Source organism: Salmo trutta, chromosome 27 (assembly GCF_901001165.1).
Source record: "Salmo trutta chromosome 27, fSalTru1.1, whole genome shotgun sequence".
Classification (NCBI taxonomy): Eukaryota; Metazoa; Chordata; class Actinopteri; order Salmoniformes; family Salmonidae; genus Salmo; species Salmo trutta.
Window position 1 is genome coordinate 39,790,647 of NC_042983.1, and position 16,971 is coordinate 39,807,617.

Sequence of the window (16,971 nt, forward strand, 5' to 3'; positions counted from 1 at the left end):
TAAAATACAATTTATAATTTTGATCACATTTTCACATATAACACACTGTTACAAACAAACATAATACACTGACATATTGACCAGATAAATACTCTAACAGTCTGAAATTATAGATTGATTCCTTTATCTACAATTAGTCCAGCACAACCTTCCCATGTATTATTTTTAAACAGTTCTAAAGTAATGTTTGAATTTATATATTGAAAGGTTTCTGGTTTGCTCAGATAAATTATTCAATTGTTTTATTTGTCACGACTTCCGCCGAAGACGGTCCCTTGTTTCGGGCGGTGTTCAGCGGTCGACGTCACCGACCTTCTAGCCATCATTGATTCATTTTCCATTGGTTTTGTCTTGTCTTCCTACACACCTGGTTCCAATCCCATCAATTACATGTTGTGTATTTAACCCTCTGTTTCCCCGCATGTCCTTGCCGGAGATTGTTTATTGTAAGTGTTTGTGTACGTCTGTACTGGTGTACATCGGGTTATGTTTACCCATTGATTTTTATTATTATGTTTTCCGGTGGGGTTTTTGTAATAAACTGCGCCGTTGGAAACCGTTATTTCTCTCCTGCGTCTGACTTCTCTGCCGCCAGTTAAACACCACTTACATTATTGCTCTGAATCAAAATGTTCTTTAGCCTATTTCTCTTTTCTGTCTGGATAACACATAGATGGTGGACAATCTATTCCTAGTATTTACTGAATGTCTGTCTCTTACCAACTGAATACTGTTGTGAATAGAGTTTGGCCGTTTTAAATGGTGTATATTATGAAATAAAATAAGCATGTTTTTGTCAATTATCTTGTTGATTAATGACCAACCAAGAGCATTGTGCATGACTACAATAGAAGAACCATATCTCCACCTTAAAACAATCCTTGCTGCTTTGTTCTGTGCAATCTGTAGCCTCCTAATTTCACTTGCTGGAGAGGAGGAGACGAGGAAGATAGGGAGAAGAGGACGATAGGAAGAGGAGGAGAGGAAATAGGGAGAAGAGGACGATAGGAGGAGGAGGAGAGGACGATAGGAGCAGGAGAGACATGGGTATGAAATAGACACAGGCTTTGTACAGTATATGAACAAACAAACAGACACGCACACACACTTACCCATCCAGTTCAGCAGTCTCGATGTAGACCAAGTTGAGAGGTTCACTACTAGAGAGCAGCAGCAGGTCTGCCTGAAATCACAGAGGGAGAGATTCACATAGTCAGATTCACTGACTATTAAAGACACCTAATATATGCACCTGTTTCACACCCAGTCTATCACGATGGTCTCTTATGCCAGAATCATAGCAGCTGAAAAAGACTAACAGTGAGGTACTGGATGTTTTAGATGTGAAACGGTATGTTGTAATGAACACACAGTAAGGCTGGTTCAGTGTTCTGTTCTCACCGTAACAAACTGGTTGTTTACAAGTTTGATGATGTCACCCACATGAACATCCATCCATTTTTCACTCCGTAGTCTAGAGAGAGAGAGAGAGAGAGAGAGAGATAGTGGGTGGGGTGGGGGAGGGGAGGGAGAGAAAGAGGGGTAGAAAAGAAGAGTATTTCAAGTTTCACATTTTTCAAGACAGTAGACATCCTCCCTCTATTTTTTAGGATCAGGAAGAAAAAAAAAATGTATGGAGGGGTCAAATCTGTGTCCAGCCTATTTTCCTTTCATCATCTAGGCTGCTGCTCTGATGGGAAGTTTCCCATTTACATTTAAGTCATTTAGCAGACGCTCTTATCCAAAGCGACTTACAAATTGGTGCATTCACCTTATGATATCCAGTGGAACAACCACTTTACGATAGTGCATCTAAATCTTTTAAGGGGGGGGGGGTTAGAAGGATTACTTTATCCTATCCTAGGTATTCCTTAAAGAGGTGGGGTTTCAGGTGTCTCCGGAAGGTGACACCTGACACATTTGCTGTGGAAATGGATTTTGGTGGAAGACAGTGGAGAGAGCAGGTTGGGGACAGGGAGCAGGAAGGGGCAAACAATCTGTGACCACACACACAACCAGTGTGCCATTATGAGTTGTGTTCATTATGAAGTGTTAGAAACCAATAGTAGATCTCATGGACTTACTCTCCATCGATGAGCACTGTGACCTTCCGGTTGTTCACCTGGTTGTCACTCCTGTGGCGGTTCTAGTAGGACAGACATGATTATAATAACATTAGACTTGTCTTGTGAATGGAGGGTGTTCCATTCCACTTAAATCATTACAAAGGCTTCTGTCCATCGGAAACATCTTTCTCTGGCTTAAAGGTCAGTGGGTCTGGAGTCTCACAAGACGACCCAGCAAAATGACTGCCCACCACCACCGTGTCGCTAAAGATGGTCAACATCTCCTCAACAAGAGCCAGTTATGACAAGCCAAACAATATGACCTCACTAAAGCAACCAATGGGGTGGTGGCCCATGAGCATGAAGACAGAAAGGTCACTGACTACATCCCAAATGGCACCGTATTGCACTACCTTTTGACCAGAGTCTATGGGCCAAGGTCAAAAGTAGTCCGCTACATAGGGAACAGGGTGCAGTTTGGGATGCAGGCAGTGTCGCCACCCGACCTAACAAACAGACCCTTGTTTTGCTACTGAGGTTAACGTGTAACAGAATTACATCACGCTTCCCAGAATGCTACAGAATCAGGTTGCCAATCCACTCAATAACAGACAATAATAGTAGTACATGTTTGTTTACGCTGGAATTGCGAAATAATTTTCCTTATATAGTTTTAGTTTTGAATCTAGATTCCTGCTTGAACAACATAACAACAGAACATATGAAAACACGTCAGAATGATTTGTCAACGTTAGGGCAGATCATCTAACATGTTGACCAATCTGCTCGTGTTACGTGCGCCAGCATTCCAAAATAAATGTACAATTACATGTCACTCAATCATTTCATTCATACTGCTCGCGCACGTCAACAAGCATCTGCGTAACCTGACGCTAAAATAGAACTGGTTCTATTTTTGTCTCGTCACGCGCTGCAAGTCCCGCCTCTCCCATCTCCTCATTGGTTTTTAGGAGCATATACCCACGTGGGTGATTGAAAGATGAACTGAGCATTTGCCCACTGAAGTTGGTAACGACACGGGACTGCAGTCAGGTCAAAATTCTGGTGTGGACGATGAGCACGGATCTAATCTCATCGTCCTCACCAGGATTTTAACCTGACTCTAGTTCGGCGTCTTACCGACATCAGTGGGCAAATGCTCACCTTCGATGGCCGCCGGCAAGCTGGAGAAGTGTGCTCTTGACGGATGAATCCCAGTTTCAACTGTACCGGGCAGATGGCAGACAGTGGGTACGGCGTCGTGTGGGCGAGCAGTTTGCTGATTTGTCAACGTTGTGAACAGAGTGCCTCATGATGTTGGTGGGGTTGTGTTATAGGCAGGCATACACTACTGACAACAAACACAATTGCATTTTATCGATGGCAGTTTGAATGCACAGACATACCGTGATGAGATACTTAGACCCATTGTCGTGTCATTCATCCACCGCCATCACCTCATGTTTCAGCATGATAATGCATGGCCCCATGTCACAGGGATCGGTACACAATTCCTGGAAGCTGAAAATGTCCCAGTTCTTCCATGGTCTGTATACTCACCAGACATGTCACCTTTTGACCATGTTTGGGATGTTCTGGAATGACGTGTACGAAAGCGTGTTCCAGTTCCCACATAGAGCAGTAATACCCACATAGTGCAGTAATACCCAGATAGTGCAGTAATACCCACATAGTGCAGTAATACCCACATAGTGCAGTAATACCCACATCGTGCAGTAATATCCACATCATGCAGTAATATCCACATAGTGCAGTAATACCCACATATAGCAGTAATACCCACATATAGCAGTAATACCCACATAGTGCAGTAATACCCACATAGTGCAGTAATACCCACATAGAGCATTAATATCCACATAGTGCAGTAATATCAACACAATACTCTCCTCGACTACCACAACAGAATACTCTCCTCTACTACCACAATACTCTCCTCTACTACCACAATACTCTCTTCTACTACCACAATACTCTCCTCTACTACCACAACACTCTCCTCTACTACCATCAACACAATACTCTCCTCTACTACCACAATACTCTCCTCTACAACCACAATACTCTCCTCTACTACCACAATACTCTCCTCTACTACCACAACACAATACACTTCTCTACTACCACAATACTCTCCTCTACTACCACAATACTCTCCTCTACTACCACAATACTCTCCTCTACTACCACAACACAATACACTCCTCTACTACCACAATACTCTCCTCTACTACCACAATACTCTCCTCTACTACCACAACACAATACACTCCTCTGCTATTACTGCCTGACCACCACTCCATTTACTAACCCTGGAAAAACAGTCAGGTGAACACAGATAATGTCTGGGATTAATTTCATAATTCAGGGAAAACACTAGTTATCGTAGAATAATTGTAAGGTGATGTTCTAGAAATGTTAGGTGATGTTTTAGAAGTGCTAGGTGATGTTCTAGAAGTGCTAGGTGATGTTCTAGAAGTGCTAGGTGATGTTCTAGAAGTGCTAGGTGATGTTTTAGAAGAGTTGGGTGATGTTCTAGAAGTGCTAGGTGATGTTTTAGAAGGGTTAGGTGATGTTCTAGAAGTGCTAGGTGATGTTCTAGAAGTGCTAGGTGATGTTCTAGAAGTGCTAGGGGATGTTCTAGAAGGGTTAGGTGATGTTCTAGAAGTGCTAGGTGATATTCTAGAAGTGCGAAGTGATGTTCTAGAAGTGTTAGATGATGTTCTAGAAGTGGTAGGTGATGTTTTAGAAGGGTTAGGTGATGTTCTAGAAGTGCTAGGTGATGTTTTAGAAGTGCTAGGTGATATTCTAGAAGTGCTAGGTGATGTTCTAGAAGTGCTAGGTGATGTTTTAGAAGGGTTGGGCGATGTTCTAGAAGTGCTAGGTGATGTTTTAGAAGGGTTAGGTGATGTTCTAGAAGTGCTAGGTGATGTTCTAGAAGTGCTAGGTGATATTTTAGAAGGGTAAGGTGATGTTCTAGAAGTGCTAGGTGATGTTCTAGAAGTGCTAGGTGATGTTCTAGAAGTGCTAGGTGATGTTCTAGAAGTGCTAGGTGATGTTTTAGAAGGGTTAGGTGATGTTCTAGAAGTGCTAGGTGATGTTTTAGAAGTGTTAGGTGATGTTCTAGAAGTGCTAGGTGATGTTTTAGAAGGGTTAGGTGATGTTCTAGAAGTGCTAGGTGATGTTTTAGAAGTGTTAGGTGATGTTCTAGAAGTTCTAGGTGATGTTTTAGAAGGGTTAGGTGATGTTCTAGAAGTTCTAGGTGATTTTTTAGAAGGGTTAGGTGATGTTCTAGAAGTGCTAGGTGATGTTCTAGAAGTGCTAGGTGATGTTCTAGAAGTGCTAGGTGATGTTCTAGAAGTGTTAGGTGATGTTTTAGAAGGGTTAGGTGATGTTCTAGAAGTTCTAGGTGATTTTTTAGAAGGGTTAAGTGATGTTCTAGAAGTGCTAGGTGATGTTCTAGAAGTTCTAGGTGATTTTTTAGAAGGGTTAAGTGATGTTCTAGAAGTGCTAGGTGATGTTCTAGAAGTGTTAGGTGATGTTTTAGAAGGGTTAGGTGATGTGAGTGTGTGTACCTAGCAAGGTTATTATAGTGTTGTGTTTTAATATTAGGTTTTATTTCTGGGACTTTTTTAAAATTCTGTTTAGTTCCAGTTATGTTTTAGATCTGATTTACTAATGACAAATCAGCCAATGGTTGCATGCCAAGTCATCGAGTGTGCCAATCAACCAATGGTTGCGTGCCATGTCATCGAGTGTGCCAATCAACCAATGGTTGCGTGCCATGTCATCGAGTGTGCCAATCAACCAATGGTTGCGTGCTATGTCATCAAGTGTGCAGTCTGACTGCTATACCATATGAAGTGGTTAGCTGATATGTAAAATACCTTGTAAGGTTTTTCAAACGGGTTTGATAATAATTTTATTTCAGTTTACAAAATATTTTTTCCTGATTAGTGTAACTTTCCGTTTTAGTTTACTATAATAACCATGGTACCTAGAGGTGTCGCCAATAAAACGGGATAATGTCAGCGTGGATCTGTCTGCACCACTAACACCTGTTGAGAGGTCAAAACCTCCCTATCCAGGGGTCAACTCAGACAATAAGGTTAAAGGTCAGATGGGTCAGATGGTCAAAGGTGAACAAATCATTACAGAGAAGGGGAAATGTATACAGTGCATTCGGAGTATTCAGACCCCTTCCTTTTTTCCACATTTCTTGGAAGATCTGGGAAGGCTAAGAAAAATAATATGCAGCATTGAAGGTCCCTAAAAACACAGTGGCCTCCATCATTCTTAAATGGAAGAAGTTTGTAACCACCAAGACTCTTCCTAGAGCTGGCCACCCGACCAAACTGAGCAATCGGGGGAGTAGGGCCTTGGTCAGGGAGGGGACCAAGAACCCGATGGTCACTCTGACAGAGCTCCAGAGTTCCTCTGTGGAGATGGGAGAACCTTCCAGAAGGACAACCACCTCCGCAGCACTCCACCAATCAGGCCTTTATGGTAGAGTGGCCAGATGAAAGCCACTAATCAGAAAAAGGCACATGACAGCCCACGTGGAGTTTGCCAAAAGGCACCTAAAGGACTCTCAGACCACGAAAAACAAGATTCTCTGGTCTGATGAAACAAAGATTGAACTATGGGGGTGGCAACATCATGCTGTGGGGATGTTTTTCAGCAGCAGGGACTGGGAGACTAGCTAGGATCGAGGTAAAGATGAACGTAGCAAAGTACAGAGAGATCCTTGATGAAAACCTGCTCCATAGCGCTCAGGACCTCAGACTGGGGCGAAGGTTCACCTTCCAATGGGACAATGACCCTAAGCACACAGCCAGGACAACGCAGGAGTGGCTTCGGGACAAGTCTCTGAATGTCTTTGAGTGGCCCAGCCAGAGCCCAGACATAAACCCGATCGAACATCTCTGGAGAGACCAGAAAATAGCTGTGCAGCAATGCTCCCCATTCAACCTGACAGAGCTTGAGATGATCTGCAGAGAAGAATGGGAGAAACTCCCCAAATACAGGTGTGCCAAGCTTGTAGTGTCATACCCAAGAAGACTTGAGGCTGTAATCACTGCCAAAGGTGCTTCAACAAAGTACTGAGTAAAGGGTCTGAAAACTTATGTAAATGTGATATTAAATTTTTTTTTCTTCCTATTTTTGCTTTGTCATTATGGGGTATTGTATGTAGATTGATGAAGGGAAACAAACAATTGAATCAATGTTAGAATAAGGCTGTAACGTAACAAAATGTGTAAAAAGTGAAGGGGTCTGAATACTTTCCAAATGAACTGTAGACGAAAAGGAAAAGCGAATAAAATGTCTTCTTGGAATGGCTGAAGAGCAGTAAGATGTGAAAGGTAAGGAGGGTGGGTAAGGCCCAAATACAGAGGTAAGGAGGGTGGGTAAGGCCCAAATACAGAGGTAAGGAGGGTGGGAAAGGCCCAAATACAGAGGTAAGGAGGGTGGGTAAGGCCCAAATACAGAGGTAAGGAGGGTGGGTAAGGCCCAAATACAGAGGTAAGGAGGGTGGGTAAGGCCCAAATACAGAGGTAAGGAGGGTGGGTAAGGCCCAAATACAGAGGTAAGGAGGGTGGGTAAGGCCCAAATATAGTGGTAAGGAGGGTGGGAAAGGCCCAAATACAGAGGTAAGGAGGGTGGGTAAGGCCCAAATATAGTGGTAAGGAGGGTGGGTAAGGCCCAAAGGCAGAGTTCTCTTCATACTCACGATGTCATCTGTAGCGTCTTTAGCAGCCGTCACAGACAGCACCAGGACCAGAGGGACCACGGTTGTGAACCAGGACAGAGAGGAGATTGCAGGAATCACCTACCGTAACACATCCACAACATTCAACAAATGCTTAGGTAACATTTCTAAATCTACACAAAATCTCACATTCATTATAACCCCCCCCCACAAAAAAAGATAGGGAGGAGAGATTGTTATTGGTTGTAAATGGTGTTGATATGAGCTCAACATATACAGTTAGTATGCAGATAAAAACACACACGGGAACAACACAAGCCTACACATAGACATTCAGAACAGGACAGAATAGATGACAGGAAGCCCTCTACTAGATCCATAAGACAGATCTACCTACAGGTACAGTATATGGCTCTGCTCTCTACTAGTCTCCATAGTTGTTTCTACATACTGTACGCTGTGATGAGTTCACTCTAGGTATGTGTTGTGTTGTGTGTAACCCTCTATATGACAACGAGACTTTGCTAAAATGCTGAGTCAACTTCCTGTTCTGAGTATGTCACTTCCCGTAATTGTCACGATCGTTATATAGATAATCGGACCAAGGCGCAGCGTGAGTAGAGTTCCACATATTTATTACAGTGAAACTTCAAAACAACAAAGAATTAATGAACGTGCAATACGTAGCGCACATAGGCACTCATACAAACAATATCCCACCTCGCAGGTGGGAAATAGAACACACTAAGTATGATCCCCAATTAGAGGTAACGATATTCAGCTGCCTATAATTGGGAACCATACACATACACCAACATAGAAATAAACTAACTAGAAATCCCCCTAGTCACGCCCTGACCTAAAACACCATAGAGAACCCAGAGGGCTCTCTATGGTCAGGGCGTGACAGTAATCTTAATGCACTTCACTCAGTCATATGTTGTTTTCTTACTGATTATAACTTTACTCTGTGAATCACATCAATCATATCAATTATAGTCATCTGCTCAGCACTAACATGGGCCTGATAAGTATTTATACGCTAGCTAAAAGTGTGTGTGTGTGTGTGTGTGTGTGTGTGTGTGTGTGTGTGTGTGTGTTCCACTCACTTGGAGTAACAGCAGAATGAGGAAGTAAGCGTTGGCGATCCTCTGGAACTGTTCGAAGAGGTTGAGGGGCAGGAAGTTAAACGTGTTGTACTTAGATGTCTTAATGGCATTAGTCTGGAGGAGGGAGGGAGGGATGGAGGGAAAGGGAGAGGGAAGAAGGGAGAAGAGATCATATTATGCCTATGAAGTTTAAAGTGACGGGACATCATCCAAATTCCGTGGCTTCCTCCTTCAGTGCTCCCTCTATTTCGCACATCAGATGGGAGCTCCCACCACCGAGGGGTCTAAGGATGCCATGGTTATTTCTGTGCTGACTGGGTGGGCATTGGAATGGGCTACAGCCGTCTGGGAGAGGAGAGGAGGAGCTCGAGGCTGATGAGGGGTTCATGGCTCTGTTTAAATGTATTTTCGATCATCCCGCGGAGGGCAGAGAGGGAGGTGAGCGTCTGCATCACCTTCAGCAGGGGAATCAGACGGCTGCTGAGTATGTGCTTACTTTCCGGACAGTAGCAGCTTCCGGTGGATGGAATGAGCTGGCGCTCAGCACTTTATTTAGAAGAGATCTGTACGAGGATGTCCAGACAGAACTGGCCTGCCGAGATGACAACCTCACCCTGGACGCACTCATTACGATGGTCATCCGTCTGGATAACCTCCTCTGGGAGCGTCGGCATCTCCATTGCTTCTCTCCCTCCTTCGGCGAGTGTTCGGGATCAGAGCCTGAACCCATGGAGGTAGGGGTCACACGTCTTCCCGCGGCGGAACGACTCAGACGGATACGACTGGACCTCTGTACTGTGGCCAGGGAGGGCACAAGCACCAGTGGTGTCCGTTACTTTAGAATCCGGGATCCACTAGAGCAGAGGGACGGTCACGTGATGTTACATCCCCGGGACCAGGAGTGAGTATTTCATCTACTGCTCTTCCTGTTTGACTATTTTTAGTACCCATCACTCTGGCTGACTGTCCCTCATGTCCTGTGTCTACAGCTTTAGTGGATTCCGGCGCCGCGGGGAACTTTATGGATCAGACCCTTGCCTCCTCTCTCAATACTACTAACTACCCGCTCTCCTCTCCTTTTCCGGTTCAAGACCATAATGTGTGGCCATTATACCCCCCATTGTGCCCTTGGGCTGAATATAAAATGTTTAATTCCCTTCTCCCTGTGTGCCATGTGCTCCAAAGCACCTCTCACTCACATGGCTCTCCTTCTTCTGATCAGGTCTTTCTCAGGCTACAAGTGAAGACTGACACTTCGGGGACGCAACTGCGCGCGTCCTTATCCAATTCCGAGGCACATATTGAAGATATTGGAAGAACTGTGCATATTTTCATCAACCAACAAGATTAGTTGGCCAAATGAACAGCAAAAGCACTAGCCTTTGTCAATCTAATATCCAAAATAGTACAAAAGTGTACCTATTCTGTGAGAGAAATAAATACTCCAAACATAAGCTGTGTTCTAATACCCATACTAACATACTGTATACTACATACTTAATAAGTATATACTACATACTATTAGTTCATTTTAGCATATGTAAACGAATGGTATCCTTTCAGTGGAGCATACTAGCGCTTTGCCTGTTTACCGGACGTTGATGCTGTTGCGATACAACTTCTTGCTAGCTTGTTAGCGTAACAAATGACTAGCTAGACATCTTACGACTTCATTAACAATGTCCATTGACAACACACAATGACTATACCACTTAGCTAAGCTAAGAATGACGAGAATAATCAAGTCAATAGGTTGCGTTTGAAAAGTCACTCTGGCTATCTACTCCGATTCAAAGCACTCTTGTCTGAGTGTGCCAGAGCACACAATAACTGACACATTTACGAACACCCATTGAATATGGACGGTGTCAGTAAACATTGACAAAAAAGCACAATTAAATTGTTGCCAGCAGACAGTTACAGTCACCAACACTCTGGACAACATGAAAACAGCCTAACCAGCTCTGCTAGGGCGAGTAAAATGGTCAGAGTGAGGTGTTCTCTCATTTGTGTCTGGAAGTAGATAGCAAGCTAGCCAACGTTAGCCAGTTAGCTTGGGTGCTTGACTGCCATTGTGAGGTCAAAATGCTTGGATCAACCCTACTCCTTGACCAGAGCATCCAGTTTGCGCTCTGAAATTTCAGAGAGCGAAACGCAATTCATGAACACACAGTTGGGTAGTTAGTTAGCTAGCATATACGTAGTTAATATACTGCCAAGTTTGATGTATTAGCAGCCAACTAACGTTAGGTAGCTAGCTAACATACCGGTACATAGTGCTGTAATGATATGCTATGTGGTTCGTAAGGATAGCGTAGCTAACAAATTGTCAGCCAACATAACTTGTGGTTAGTATGAGTACTAAATTCAAACACAGCTCTACTCTGGGTGTCACGCACTTCTTCATCATCCGATGATATAGCGAAATCGTCGTCTGATAGTGTGGACCAATACGCAGTAGAGTTGACGTTCATTTTTCTTAATTTATTAAAGAACGTTGAACACGAAAAACAAGAAAACAATAAGCACGACAAATGACAGTTTTGCAGGCTCACAACAACACGCAATGCAAAAACAATCTCCCACAAATCCCAAACACAAACACACCCTAATATATGGGACTCTCAATCAAAGGCAAAGAGAAAACACCTGCCTTCAATTGAGAGTCCCAACCCCAATAAATCAACCATAGAAACACAGACTACCTAGACTAGACATAGAATTACCTAAACATAGATCATAAACCAAAAAACCCGGAAATACTAAATCAAACGCCCTTTTCCCAAAACACCACCCTGAACCACACAAAACAAATACCCTCTGCCACGTCCTGACCAAACTACAATACCAATTAACCCTTATACTGGCCAGGACGTGACAGTACCCCCCCCTTAAAGGTGCTAACCCCGGAAGCACCTTAACAAAAATAACCCCAAACAACACCAAAAGAAAAATTCCCCCCTACTAAAGGGAGGGAAGGGAGGGTGGCTGCCGTCAACGACGGCACTGTGCTACACCCCCCCTCCCCAACCCACCTATCTCTGGAGGTGGCTCCGGTTCTGGCCGTTCCAGGCTGTCGGGGCAGTCTGGCAGCTCGGGGCAGTCTGGGCAGTCTGGCAGCTCGGGGCAGTCTGGGCAGTCTGGCAGCTCGGGACAGTCTGGGCAGTCTGGCAGCTCGGGGCAGTCTGGCCACTCCGGCAGCTCGGGGCAGTCTGGCCACTCCGGCAGCTCGGGGCAGTCTGGCCACTCCGGCAGCTCGGGGCAGTCTGGCCACTCCGGCAGCTCGGGGCAGTCTGGCCACTCCGGCAGCTCGGGGCAGTCTGGCTACTCCGGCAGCTCGGGGCAGTCTGGCCACTCCGGCAGCTCGGGGCAGTCTGGCCACTCCGGCAGTTCGGGGCAGTCTGGCCACTCTGGCGACTGTTGACTGGCGGGCAGCTCTGACGACTGTTGACTGGCGGGCAGCTCTGACGACTGTTGACTGGCGGGCAGCTCTGGTGACTGTTGACTGGCGGGCAGCTCTGGTGACTGTTGACTGGCGGGCAGCTCTGGTGACTGTTGACTGGCGGGCAGCTCTGGTGACTGTTGACTGGCGGGCAGCTCTGACGACTGTTGACTGGCGGGCAGCTCTGACGACTGTTGACTGGCGGGCAGCTCTGGTGACTGTTGACTGGCGGGCAGCTCTGGTGACTGTTGACTGGCGGGCAGCTCTGGTGACTGTTGACTGGCGGGCAGCTCTGGTGACTGTTGACTGGCGAGGCTGGGTTTACGCACTTGAAGCCTGGTGCGTGGTGCTGGTACTGGGCGTACCAGATTGTGAACACGCACCTCCAGGCTAGTGCGGGGAGCGGGAACAGGACGAGTCGGACTGGGTTGACGCACTTCCGGGTCCGCACGAGAGACAGGAGCTGGAAATCCAGGGCTATGGAGGTGCACAGTCGGTCTTGATCTTACCTCCTGCACAACCCGTCTTGGCTGGATGGAACTAGTAGCCCTGTACGAGCGGGGTGCTTGTACAGGGCAGACTGGGCTGTGCAGAGGCCTGATGGTAGCCGTGCGTAGAGCGGGAGTTGGGTAGCCTGGTCCTCGGAGGCGTACCGGTGATATAAAATAAAGAATAGACTGATGGCCATTTTGAGCCTGTAATCGAACCCACAAATGCTGATGCTTCAGATACTCAACTAGTCAGTTTTGTTACTTATTTAATCACCACAACAGTTTTCAGCTGTGCTAACATAATTGCAAAAGGGTTTTCTAATGATGAATTAGCCTTTTAAAATGATAAACTTGGATTAGCTAACACAACGTGCCATTGGAGTGATGGTTGCTGATAATGGGCCTCTGTATGCCTATGTCGATATTCCATTACACATCAGCCGTTTCCAGCTACAATAGTCATTTACAACATGAATAATGTCTACACTATTTCTGATCAATTTAATGTTATTTTAATGGACAAAAATAGCTTTTCTTTCAAAAACAAAGGACCTTTCTCAGTGACCCCAAAGGATTGGCGAAGTGGATCCTCACACTGCCTCCCTGTTTGCTGCTGCACAGCAAGGAGAACACACATCTCAGAGCAGACAGTAGGCCAACCTGGGGGATAGGGAACACATACAGTATCAACACACACACAACCTGAACACTGCAGAACACTGACCCAAACCCCTTCAGCATCACCCAGCCAACATTCTTAGAAAAAAAGCATTCCTAAAGGGTTTTTCGGCTGTCCCCATAAGAGAACCCTTTTTGGTTCCAGTCAGAACCCTTTTGGTTGTTTCATCGCCCCTAATGAACAAGTTCAAAGGATCACGGCTGACTGAAAAGCCTAGCTAGCTAGCTAACGTTAGCCTACCTCATGGCAACTCGGATTTGGCTTGGAAAAACGATAACATTTCAAAAGGCAAATAATTAGTAGGAAAACCTTTTGTCATGACTGTGATGTCGCCAGATTGAATTTAGATGCAGTATAACTTTAGCCAGCTGACTAAGATTGAGGGAACCACCGTATTTTAGCTAGCTAACATTAGCATTGCTAGCTATTTTTGATGACGTTTGCTAGTAGTAATGGCAACATTGCAATCTCTCTGAAGTAAATTTGATAATATGGAAAAGTTGTTTCCTACTAATTATTTAGTAATTTATTATTTCCATGCCACTCTAAGTTAGTGTAATTTAGATGAAACAGTCACCAGCCTCCGAGGTGCAACCCATGTCTAGGGCACAAATACATATTGGATGCAGCTATGGTGGTCCTTGCTAACTCATGTCGGACTACAACGTTGTACTAAGTTGTAGCAATAAACTCAAACCAAGCCAGGGCCATAGCAAATCATGTCACAGTTGACTGCATAGTGTAACGGCATCACAGGCCTGAATCTAATCCAATCTGGAGCCAGTGTCTACATCTGTAAAGCATAGAATTAGCTTCCAAACAAGATTACGTTATTTCTCGAGCTATGTTTATAATTGAGGGATGATGACCATCGTTGACCCTGTTTTTCTGTTAGACAAAGTGCCCAGTTGGGTGTCAGACAGGTCCCGGCATCTGTTGCTGACCAGGGGATCAATCAGAAGGAGCAAAGGTGGGTATCATAACATGTCCACCAATGTGATTGCAATGGTTTAGTGACCTCCAAAAATAATTTTATTCAATGTTCACTTGCTATTTTCACAGCTTGTCAGGCAACAATAAAAGTACATTTCTGACACCTCCTCCGTTGTTGCCAGTCTCCCTCGACTCCTATGAAAAAGACACGCCATCATTAGGCCTCTGATAGTGACCCGAGTTACTGCCCTGAAGACACAGACGGCTTCATCAACAACGACAGGTAATGTGTGTTATGTGAAATGTGAAAAGTTGTGTAAAAAAACTACCTGGCTTGATAAAATAGTTGTCACGTCCTGACCAGTAAAGGGGTTATTTGTTATTGTAGTTTGGTCAGGACGTGGCAGGGGGTGTTTGTTTTATGTGGTTCGGGGTTTGTTGGGATATGTACTTATGTAAGAAGGTGTTTGTTTTATGTGTTCCGGGGTTTTTGGGTATTGTTCTATGTTTTGTATTTCTATGGTTTTTCTATGTTGTGTATTTCTTTGTTGGCCTGGTATGGCTGTCAATCAGGAACAGCTGTACATCGTTGTTGCTGATTGGGAGTCATACTTAGGTAGCCCTTTTTTCACCTGTCTTGTGTGGGAAGTTGTTTTTGCATTGCTGTGTGTAGCCTGCAAGACTGTTTGTCGTTAGTTTTGGTTTCTTGTTTTGTCATTAAGTGTCTCAATAAAAGTAAATATGAGCACTCAACCCGCTGAGCCTTGGTCTACTCCATACGACGACCGTTACAATAGTAGGCTAATTTCCCTGCCAAGCAGATACAACTAGTAGAGTAATTCTGGCTGTGAAGTGCATTAGCAAGAAAGCTTAGTCCTTTCTTTAGAACAGAATGCAATTTACCACTTGGCTGTCTATTATATCAGCCAATCACAGGCCCTCCCAGTCAACACCACCTCATAAGATTGCCTGCTGCAGTTGTAAAAGAGATGTCCAGTTTGCAGCCAAACATGCAGCATAGAGAAGTCCAGCAAGGGGGCTTTCATCAGCATCATGTAGACCAGTGGCAGTCGATCCCGTTTAAGATGAGGGAGGATAATGCTTTTTTTATGAGCATGGCCTTATTTCTATCACAGCATATCGGATGACTGTCATTCACATTCCATTCACCCAGCTCAATGTGAGACCGATAGGTTTAGGCTACAGCATGATGCTCAACTTTTCCCTATACCCATCATGAGGTTACTACAACCTAGCCTATGAATGAAAGTTTACAGGTTGAGAGAATTTTAAGTAATCAAGGTGACAGACAGTGACACATTCAATACTGCCTTGCACACTCTTGCCTGCATCTAGCTGATATAGGATGTAATCATTAGTCTAGCATTTGCAAATTTGAATTTCTATTGGACAAGTTCAAGTATGTTTATCCCCATTCTGTTTGCTTCTGTTTAAGAAACGTTTTTCAACAGAATTGGCGGAATACACCCCTGATTACATGCAAACACAGTTCACTTTCATAGAAGCCACATTAAAAACAGTACGATCACGTTGCCTGTTGTACCGTATATACAGTGCCTTCAGAAAGTATTCAGACCCCTTGACTTTTTCCAACATTTGTTACATTACAGCCTTATTCTGAAATGGATTACATTTTAAAAAATCTACACACAATACCCCATAATGACAAAGCGAAAACCTTACTTCCATAAGTATTCTACTTGATTGGAGTACACCTGTGGTGTCCAATTGGTTGGACATGATTTGGAAAGGCACACACCTGTCTATATACAGTTGACAGTGGATGTCAGCGCAAAAACTAAGCCATGAGGTTGAAGGAATTGTCCGTAGAGCTCCGAGACAGGATTGTGTTGAGGCACAGATCTGGGGAAGGTTATCAAAACATTTCTGCAGCATTGTGACGGTCTCCAAGAACACAGTGGCCTCCATCATTCTCAAATGGAGTTTGGAACCAACAAAACACTTCCTAGAGCTGGCCGCCTGGCCAAACTGAGCAATCAGGGGAGAAGGGCTTTGGTCAGAGAGGTGACCAAGAATCCGATGGTCACTCTGACAGAGCTCCAGAGTTCCTCTGTGGAGATGGGAAAACCTTCCAGAAGGACAACCATCTGTGCAGCACTCCACCAACCAGGCCTTTATGATAGAGTGGCCAAACGGAAGCCACTCCTCAGTAAAAAGCACATAACAGCTCACTTGGAGTTTGCCAAAAGGCACCTAAAGGACTCTCAGGCCATGAGAAACAAGATGCTCTGGTCTGATGAAACCAACATTGAACTCTTCAGCCTGAATGCCAAGCATCACGTCTGGAGGAATCCTGGCACCATCCCTACATTGAAGCATGGTGGTGTCAGGATCATGCTGTGGGCATGTTTTTCAGCGGAAGGGACTGGGAGACTAGTCAGGATCGAGGGTAAGATGAACGGAGCAAAAGTACAGAGAGATCCTTGATGAAAACCTGCTCCAGAGCACTCAGAACCTCAGACTGGGTTGAAGGTTCAC

General features: G+C 44.7%; 1 protein-coding gene across 2 annotated transcripts in view; it reads right to left on the reverse strand.

Annotated features, from left to right (window-relative positions):
* The window catches only part of LOC115165020 (probable phospholipid-transporting ATPase IM), a 69,035-nt gene that overhangs the window by 21,620 nt on the left and 30,444 nt on the right, over nt 1–16,971 (reverse strand). The window contains exons 4-9 of one of the 2 annotated variants that reach the window (XM_029718031.1): nt 13,392–13,499; nt 8,907–9,020; nt 7,819–7,917; nt 2,085–2,146; nt 1,402–1,474; nt 1,113–1,183 (exon numbers count right to left, since the gene is read on the reverse strand). In XM_029718031.1, the coding sequence (XP_029573891.1) occupies nt 1,113–1,183; nt 1,402–1,474; nt 2,085–2,146; nt 7,819–7,917; nt 8,907–9,020; nt 13,392–13,499 (527 nt within the window). The remainder of the gene's footprint in view (nt 1–1,112; nt 1,184–1,401; nt 1,475–2,084; nt 2,147–7,818; nt 7,918–8,906; nt 9,021–13,391; nt 13,500–16,971) is intronic. The other variant, XM_029718032.1, reaches the window with a different exon arrangement.